At 52.0% G+C, this 9,075-nt stretch overlaps 1 protein-coding gene across 1 annotated transcript in view; it reads right to left on the reverse strand.

The window, feature by feature from the left end:
• Positions 1–9,075, reverse strand: part of LOC103608701 (active breakpoint cluster region-related protein-like) — a 53,894-nt gene that overhangs the window by 9,011 nt on the left and 35,808 nt on the right. Inside the window, exons 10-15 of the mRNA XM_008593105.1 lie at positions 6,484–6,606; positions 6,042–6,117; positions 5,459–5,563; positions 4,348–4,422; positions 1,043–1,153; positions 282–379 (exon numbers count right to left, since the gene is read on the reverse strand). Of these exons, the coding sequence (XP_008591327.1) occupies positions 282–379; positions 1,043–1,153; positions 4,348–4,422; positions 5,459–5,563; positions 6,042–6,117; positions 6,484–6,606 (588 nt within the window). The remainder of the gene's footprint in view (positions 1–281; positions 380–1,042; positions 1,154–4,347; positions 4,423–5,458; positions 5,564–6,041; positions 6,118–6,483; positions 6,607–9,075) is intronic.

Genomic DNA, 9,075 nt, shown 5'->3' on the forward strand with positions numbered 1-9,075 from the left:
GACATGGAGGAGCATCCTCATTTTCTGGAGCTCTCAGGAGCCTCCACATCACTGGTGAAACAGAGTTTGAGGGCTTGAGCTGGAACCCCAGTGCCATAAGCACTGTGATTAGAAGCCAGATGCGCAAGGAGTGAAAGTCAAGGGCATTAGAGAGACAGAGCTGGTCTAACCAAGAGGCTTGGCTGTCCCCAGCAGACAGGTCGTGAGCACAGGGAGTGGGCTGGGCATGCTTGGTGACAAACTCAGGGCTCCCCACAGGGACACCAACCCCCTTGACTCACCTCATCCCACTTGGGCTCTGTTGTGTCCCGGAATACCCTGGTTTTGGCCTTGCTGACAAAATAACCAAAGGAATCTACCTCCAGGGTACAGTACAGGTCTGCAGGGGGAAGGACAGAGACACACTGAGTAAGCCCTGAGAGGCCCAGGAACAGGGTCAGGGTAGGGTGGTGCTGGTGAGGGGCTCAGGAAGGAAGGGGGACATTACGTGTGTCCTTCCCAACATCCCCATGGGGAAGCATCGTGGCATTCTCCTCCCTGCAGCCCTGGCCTCCTGAGTGCTGAGCTACTCCCAGCACATGGCACCAGAGCTTCTGTCTCCTCATCCCCGTCTTTGCTTGGTTCCTCCTCACCATGGAGCCCTCATCTCCAGGTCTTCACTCCCCGCAACACCAATCCCAGGGTTTCTCAACAGGGATGTCACTGGCATTTGAGTTGGGAGGCACTGGAAGGCATTTAGCAACCCTGGCCTCTCGGTCCTGATGCCTGGAGTAACCTCCAGTCACTGCGAGAACCAAGAATGCCCCCAACCCCAAAGCTCAGTTTGTTGTTTTCTTCAAAGCACTTAACTTTAACTGAAGTTATCTTTGCTGTCTGTGCGTTCACTAAACCAGATGCGCAAGGAGTGAAAGTCAAGGGCATTAGAGAGACAGAGCTGGTCTAACCAAGAGGCTTGGCTGTCCCCAGCAGACAGGTCGTGAGCACAGGGAGTGGGCTGGGCATGCTTGGTGACAAACTCAGGGCTCCCCACAGGGACACCAACCCCCTTGACTCACCTCATCCCACTTGGGCTCTGTTGTGTCCCGGAATACCCTGGTTTTGGCCTTGCTGACAAAATAACCAAAGGAATCTACCTCCAGGGTACAGTACAGGTCTGCAGGGGGAAGGACAGAGACACACTGAGTAAGCCCTGAGAGGCCCAGGAACAGGGTCAGGGTAGGGTGGTGCTGGTGAGGGGCTCAGGAAGGAAGGGGGACATTACGTGTGTCCTTCCCAACATCCCCATGGGGAAGCATCGTGGCATTCTCCTCCCTGCAGCCCTGGCCTCCTGAGTGCTGAGCTACTCCCAGCACATGGCACCAGAGCTTCTGTCTCCTCATCCCCGTCTTTGCTTGGTTCCTCCTCACCATGGAGCCCTCATCTCCAGGTCTTGCCTCACCTCCAGGTCTTCACTCCCCGCAACACCAATCTCAGGGTTTCTCAACAGGGATGTCACTGGCATTTGAGTTGGGAGGCACTGGAAGGCATTTAGCAACCCTGGCCTCTGGGTCCTGATGCCTGGAGTAACCTCCAGTCACTGCGAGAACCAAGAATGCCCCCAACCCCAAAGCTCAGTTTGTTGTTTTCTTCAAAGCACTTAACTTTAACTGAAGTTATCTTTGCTGTCTGTGCGTTCACTGTCTCTCTTCCCTCCACAATATAAACTCCAGGTGGGTAGAAGCCCTGGGTTTTCTTATCTACTGGCACACCCTTGGTACTGAGAACAGAGCTTGGAACACAGTAGGCACACAGTGAATGTCTGCGGGATGTGTGAATGAAACTCTTACCCAAGGTAACAAAGTAGTGGAGGGGAGGGCAGGAGGGCAGGGGGCAGAGGACTTTCCTTGTGTTTCCATCTTGAACCATGGCCTATAGGCTGAAAATCTCCTCTCTACCCTGGGACCCAACTGATGAGGTCACTGCATGGTGCCCACCCCAGGCACGCTGCAAATCCACACACTCCCTCTGGGGCTTAGACTCTGGCAGCCCTCCCCACCTCCACGGGAGCTGCCAGGGTTGTTTCCCAGGGTACTGGTGGGGCTGGGCATATCTTTGAGGCACTATAGCCAACCCTCTGCATGAATCAAGGGGTAAGGGGCAGAGGTCAGAGGGTGGACGTACAGCTCAGGCTGCCTGCTCCACTCAGCTCCAGGAGTTGCCCAGCTGGGTTGCTCTCTATCTGAAGAGCTTTCCTGCAGAAGGCAGACTGCAGCTTGCACCCTAAGAAGTCTCTAGCTGGGTGCAACACAAAGCAGAGCCAAATGGGTGTCAGAACACACTGGAATATGGTCACAGATTAACAGGTGAACAGTGCCGGAGGCCCGAGCACCCCAGCCTGTGCCAGGTCAGGAGTGGGTCTGTGTGGCTGAGAGGTGGAGGGGCATGAAGTGAAGCCTCCATCGGGGCTGGGGGATAGCTCATGGGATTAAAGTGGGGCTTTAGAGTCAGGCTGCCTGGGTTCAAATCCTGGCTGTGCCCAAGTCACCTAACTTCTCTCCCCCAGTTCTGTCATCTGTAAAAGAGGAACAATAGTGGTGCCCACACCTTAGGCCTGACTGTCCAGATGTAACGCACTCACTAGGACAAGAGGCCATGGTTGAAGATTCATAATGAATACCGAGTCATAATGAATACCTAAGGGGGTCAGGGGGCAGAAGAAGGAAGTGAAGATAATCCAGAGGTAAGGGGAGATTTTGTGGCAGCTCACCCTGTTTCTAGCCACCTGCCCCAGTTTGGGAGGCAAAATACCTGCTCCAGCTCCATGGGCCTGCTCCCTGGGGCCCATCCCAGCCAACAGGAAGCAGGAGAGAGAGGAAGGGCAAGACAGCTGGGCGCTGTGGAGGTGGGAGGCACCTGGCCCACCGAGCCGACTTGGCCATGTATCAGCCCTGTGGAGCTTACTAACCAGGGAAACTCCTGAGCAGTGGCTCCCAAGAAGGAGATTCTATCAGTTCAGGGAGGGTCCAGGAAGCTGCCATGTTAACAAGCAGTCCAAGTGATGAGTGAGTGGTCCTGGCCAGACTCCTGGAAATGGTCTAAGGGGAGAGTGTGGATTCTACTGTACCACCTATGACCTGTGCAACCCTGGCAAGTCCCTTGAGCCCTCTGAGCCTCAGCTACACCATGTGAAAAACAGGAATGATATCCGTGACCTCAGAGGGAGTCAGAGGATCAGAGCATGTAATGAACCTGAACAGGCTTTGGACAGGCCAAGGCACTGTCCACATTCTGGCCACGTTCTTGTTTTCCCCAGGTACACAGTGGGCGCTCTATAAATTAACTACTTCATTCAGTATTTCTGAGTTCCTGTTCATCCAAGGATAAAGGAGACCTGGTTCCTGCCCTCAAAGAACTCACAGTGGGAGAAGCAAATTAGAAGTGACAAAACAGCATGACAGGTTCTGTAACCACATTTTGCCTGAGTATGAGGAGGACACGGGGAGGGGAGGCTGAGTCACCCCAGGAACTCAGGGAGGCTTCATGGTAAATGTTGATCAAATGGCTATTTGTGGGCCACTGGCATAACCTCTGCATGGTGCACTGCAGGGAGAGAGGCTGGGGCAGGCCTCGCCTGCCAGAGAGGAAGAGAAGGGACTGGGAGGGGGCAGGCGGAGAGGAAAGGAGTCAGGAGCCCTGGGTTGCTGATTCTGTGTGATGTTAAGTCGTTTTACCTCTCTGGGACTCAGCTTCCTCATCTGGTAAATGGGTAGAAACTATTAGCTATCTGACTGACTCACAAATTCCTGTGTGAATAAAAAGTAGACAAAATATGTAGTCATATTTTGTGAAATGCTAGAAACAGATCTACTAAATCTATAGTGCTACTTCGTAGATGACGATAAAGTAGGGGAAGGAAAGGGATGTGTGGCAGTGCGCTGGCACTGCCCATACGCGGTCATATCTAAGTCTGCTCTCAGGTCAGTATTAGTGAGTGTGACTGCCTTTTATGGAGAAGGAAGCTGAGGCTCAGAGAGGTTAAGAAACGTGCCCAAGGTCACACAGCTTATAACTGGCAGATACAGGGTTGGAGTCCAGTTGTTTGCAGCTCCAAGGTTTCAGACACCTGGAGGAGAAGCTTGGGGGAGAGTGGGCCTTGGAGACAGAGGGTGGGGGTGATCCCCCTACCAAGAGAAGCTGGTTCCTGGCTTTTGGGGGCGCACCACACATCTCAAGGCATGCTGGCAGAGCCCCAGCCTGGGCAGACCAGAGCAGGACAAGTGAGCAACCGGAGGTCCCCACAATGGGTCCACAGGGACCTTCTGTGAAAAGATAAACCCTTCCCAGGGCTGGTGGGTCAGGGGCACTTACTGGCTGACTGCTTAAATCCCTTAGCAGAGTGGACGATGACATGCAGGAAGCCATACAGCCCCGGAGACTCGTCGTCTACAAGAAAGAAAAGCCCCCAGGGTAGGGGGTGGAGAGAGGCTCACCCCTTCCTCCACCCCAGGCTGGAGGACAGCCTGAGCCATGGCTGACAGCACCACCTGGTGGCCGGCTGGAAAAGTCTCCAAAGCCCACTGCTTCCTCCGATGTGAGCTGCTCAATGTGTGCTGCTCTGGGGAGTGCTGGGGGCCCTTCTCCCCCCACTCAGCCCGGGAGGACGGCCCACAACTACCGTCCTGGGCCAGGGATTTCGTACCATTCCCCAGCGACACTGTTCCTCCCATGGCTGTCTTTGAAAGTGAAAACTGACCAATAAGATAAGTCACTTTTTTTGGCAGCTGTCTGGTAAGAGGATCCAAATCCTGGACCTCGGTGCGATCAGTACTGTACTCTAATCAGCCACCCCCTGAAAAGTCACTTTGTGTTCCTGGAAGAGAGAAGGCCCAGCTCGGCCCCCTGCATAGGACACAGGGTATATACCCCTTCCCAGCACCATGGGCAGCTAGAATCCACCCACTCTGGGCCAGTTGTCAGCCAGGATCACAGCTCCCCCCTGCTCAGAAACTTCCCGTAGTTTCCTCAGTTTACAGCAGAAACTCCAAACTCCCTTGCTTGGCATTCAAGGCCTTCCAAGATCTGGTCCCTGGAAACTTCCCACCTTATTTCTCATGTACTGCTCTAATCCATCTACCTTATTCTTTCCCCCACCCCGCTGCCCCATGCTTCAGCCTTTTGCTTTCATTATCAGACTGCCTCATGAACATATAAAACAACACGATCCCAGTGCACCTGAGTGCCAGGTTCTTCTCTCAAGCCACAGGGGGGCTGAGGAAGAGCTGGGGGTCACCTGGGGACTCAACAGACAGTAACCCCTACTCAAGCTTTCTGTGTACCTGGCAACTGAATAGACCCAGCCCAGTTGAGCAGAGATTAGCCATTTGCAGCCACGTGTCTGTCTGGGTCCTTGCAAAAGGCCTCAGCAATGCCCTGGGGGCTGGGACCTGCTGGTTAGGCAGCCTTGGGTTCCAGATCTTACCGTCTTTATTGCTGGTGACAGGAATGTTGTGTACAGTCCTAAGCTTGAAACAGGATCCTGTGAGCACCTGGAGCTCTACTGAGCTCAGGACAAAGGCCTGGAGATCTGAAAGAGAAGCCAAGAGAGGAGGTAGCATCAGCACTGGTCCACTAGGTCCTGCTGCTCTTCCTTGGGGGCTGCTGCAGGAAGACAGCATACTGCTAGAGGCAAAGTCCTTGTGGGGGAGGGAAAGACATGTAGACCCATGGGGACTATTGCGGGTGCTGGCAGAGGGGTAAAAACAGAAGAATCTAATTGAACAGGTTCATGTATGTGTGTGAGAGAGAATGAGAGAAACAGCAAAAGAACCCTGGGCTCTGGGTCCAGTCCTATCACTAATTCATCATATGCCTTAAGCAAATCACTTAAATTCTTTGGATCCCAATCGATCAGTAACATAAATGAAGCGCCAACTCCCTCGCATCTTCTAGGGTGACGGTAAGGGCCAAAGAAAAGATACTGAGCATCAAATGCTTGGAAATACAAAAGGCCCATTATTGCCATGGACACCATCCGGGCAACACAGAGTGAGGCAGGACTTTACCCTTTTTCTGTAGTTTCTGAATTGCTTCTCTCCACTCTGACCTCTCATAGTCCGAGGACAATAGGAACAGGTAGCTCTGAAGAGAGGAGATGAGAATTCAGTGGGGCGACCACAGTTGGGCCAAGCATATTTCTGGATTCTGGGGCCCCCAATAAAGCTCCTCTTTATCCAGGTATCCCTGAGCTTGGAGGAGACAGCTGGGAATGGTGGCCTCTTTCCTGGGAAGCCGAGTGACAGGAGTGGCAGTGCCAGGGATGGCCAGCAGAATGCACTGGCTCCATACCAGTGGGGAGAGGGAGTCCAGGGCTGGAGCCACGGCAGCCTCCTTGGGAAGTGGGCACCTGAGTCCTTGATTCCCACAGGTGAGGGCCAGGAGTCACAGAGAGTAGACAGTCCTGGACTGAGGTAGGGGCTATCTTTATCCCACCCCATCCTTCCTGACCTTTCCATTCCGATTGTGGATCCGAAACGGGATAGTGGGAGAATTGAGCAGCAGCAAGAACTCATTCTCAAACATCTTCTTCTTCAGGCGCTCGATGGCCCGGCTCTGCCCTTTGTTGGCTTTCTGCAGGAGGAGGGGGCACAGGTGGTTTCCCTCACACTCACACTCCACTTCGTATTCAGCAGCTCTTAGGTACAACACGCCCCTGCATATTGGTCATGTTTTTTATTTTCTGTATTTTATGATGTTTTAACTTCTTGGTAGGGGCCTGGCTGGGTGAGGAGAAACTGCTCCTCCCAGGGCTGATTGCTAAGATTGTAAATGACACCCCTGTGAGCACACCTTTACCCAGCTACTTCCTTTGTCTAACTCTCCCCCACCAAGCCAGTATTTCCTCTGCTCACTCAGGGCCAGGACTCAGGGCGAGGGGCCAGATAACTACAGCCTGGAGCCCACCAACATTCAAACCAGCCAGTCCTAAGCTGTTCCCCCTGCCCTGCCTTGCTTCTCCCACGGGAAACATGGTAGAGCTGTGGCCTGTGCTCCTCCTGCCCCCTCCTGCCTCCTGTCCAAACCTGGTGCTCCACATGCGGCCCTGTGGGGTGTGATGTGCCCCCTTTTCCTGGAAAGCGGCAGTAGTAAAAATCTTTCAGGGGCACTAGCCTCACTATATTGTCACTGTCACCTCTATAAATTAAATCCTGGGTACAATAGAGATATCCTGCTTGAAAAACCTGAGACATCTTTCAGCATAAAGCCCCTGCTGCTGGCTTGGCACCAGGGCCTCCCAGGGCTGGGTTCCAGCCTCTGTGCTTGGCCAGAAATCCCACCACGACCCCCAACCCCTCAGGGCATTCTCTTAAGCCATTCCCTCTCCACTGGCACACCCTTCTCCAGTTTTCCAAGGTTATATCTACTTTATAAAGGATCCTCTCCCTTTTATTAATCGCTATTATGCTTCATGTCTCAGTTCCAGTGCTATCTTCAGCTCCTCAATTAGAATTGATTTCTGTAGCATTTTTTTTTTTTTAACTCAGTAGACTGGCAAAATTGTAATGACTGCTCATAGCCAGTGCTGTGACAGTGTGACGTTGCTGGGGGGAATACAACTTTTTCAAAGGTAAATCTGGCAAGTAAATGCACAGGCCCTTTGCCCCAGCCATCCCACTTGTAGGGAATGTTCTACAGAGACATATGAGTGCAGTAATGTTCATTGTAGACTTGCCTGCTAAGAGTAAAGTATCAGAAACTATCTAAATATTCAAACACATCGCCGTGCAGTCAAGCAACAGAATATCATGCAGCTGTTAAAAAGAATCTGATAGGTCCAGAGTTCTAAGGTGTACCTTAAGTGAAAAGCTTAAGTTGCAAAATAGCACATGTAGTCTAGTCTCACTTTTTAAAAAAGTGTGTGTGTGTGTGTGTGTGTGTGTGTGTGTGTGTGTGTACATACAAGCAGAGCAAGTACAAGAATATACCTTAAACTGTTAACAATGGCAGGTGGGTAATGGCCAGTTTTACTTCATACACTTCGGTATGCAGGGCATTTCTAGTTATAACAAACCAGTGAATAGAAAAAAAAATAAAGTTTTAAAAATTATTAGCTGTCTGGCACACGCCTTGCAGCCAGCAGAGCTCAGGAGGCGCTGACCTGACTGAGCAGAAGGCCACGTCTGCACACCTGGGGCACACAGCCTGAGCGCTCCCAAGACTGGGTGAGAAACATGCACGCAGGATGCCCCTGGGGGGAGTGGTGGGCAGTGCCAGATGGGGAAATAGGCTCAAATGAAGCAGGCTGGAGCCCCGCCATCCATGAAGACACCGTGCTGAGCAGGGAGCTCCTCTGACCCTCAGTCCTAGGATATCCCCCTACCCCAACCACCCTCAAGGTTGTAACTTCCTCTTCCCTGTTCAAAGAGAGATGTCTGAGTTGAAAGGATCCTTAGAGGCCATCTGGTCATGTATTCTTCAATGATCATTTACTAGCTCCGATTTCTTATGTGCTAATACTAAGGACATAGAACCAAAGAAAACAGCCCATTCACTGAAGTTCAAATTCTAGTGGGGAAGAGAAAAGGCTGACCATGCATTACAATTCAGTACCACAAAAGCAAAGCCAGAGGTGCACATTGGGAACTGGGGGCAGGGCACCCAACCCAGACTGTGGAGCCTTAAAGAAGGCTTCCCAGGGGAGGGAGGCCTCAACCAAGCTTGGGCGGGTGAGGACGAGACCAGGCCGACCAGACCACCCTGCACCCTTCCTTCCACTCACTGGGGACGCTCCTCCCGCGAGGCTTTCCTGCAGCCACTGCTTTTGAATGTGTAAGTTCAAGGCTACACGTTTTCCTCCAGCAGCGCTTTGGCTGCATCCCTTGGGTTTCGTAGTACCCTCATTTTCATGCCGTTCTAAATAGTTGGCAGTTTCTATTGTGACTTCCTCTTTAACTTGAAAGTTTTGACTTTCCAGCCGTGTAATTAACTAATATTCTAGTTGTGGGTTTTTAATTTTACTGCACTGTGGCCTGTGAACATGCTATCAATTTTCTGAAAAAAATTTGAGATTTTCTTTGTGGCCTAATATAGGACAAATGA

The sequence above is a fragment of the Galeopterus variegatus genome, unplaced genomic scaffold (genome assembly GCF_000696425.1).
Source record: "Galeopterus variegatus unplaced genomic scaffold, G_variegatus-3.0.2 Scaffold155, whole genome shotgun sequence".
Classification (NCBI taxonomy): Eukaryota; Metazoa; Chordata; class Mammalia; order Dermoptera; family Cynocephalidae; genus Galeopterus; species Galeopterus variegatus.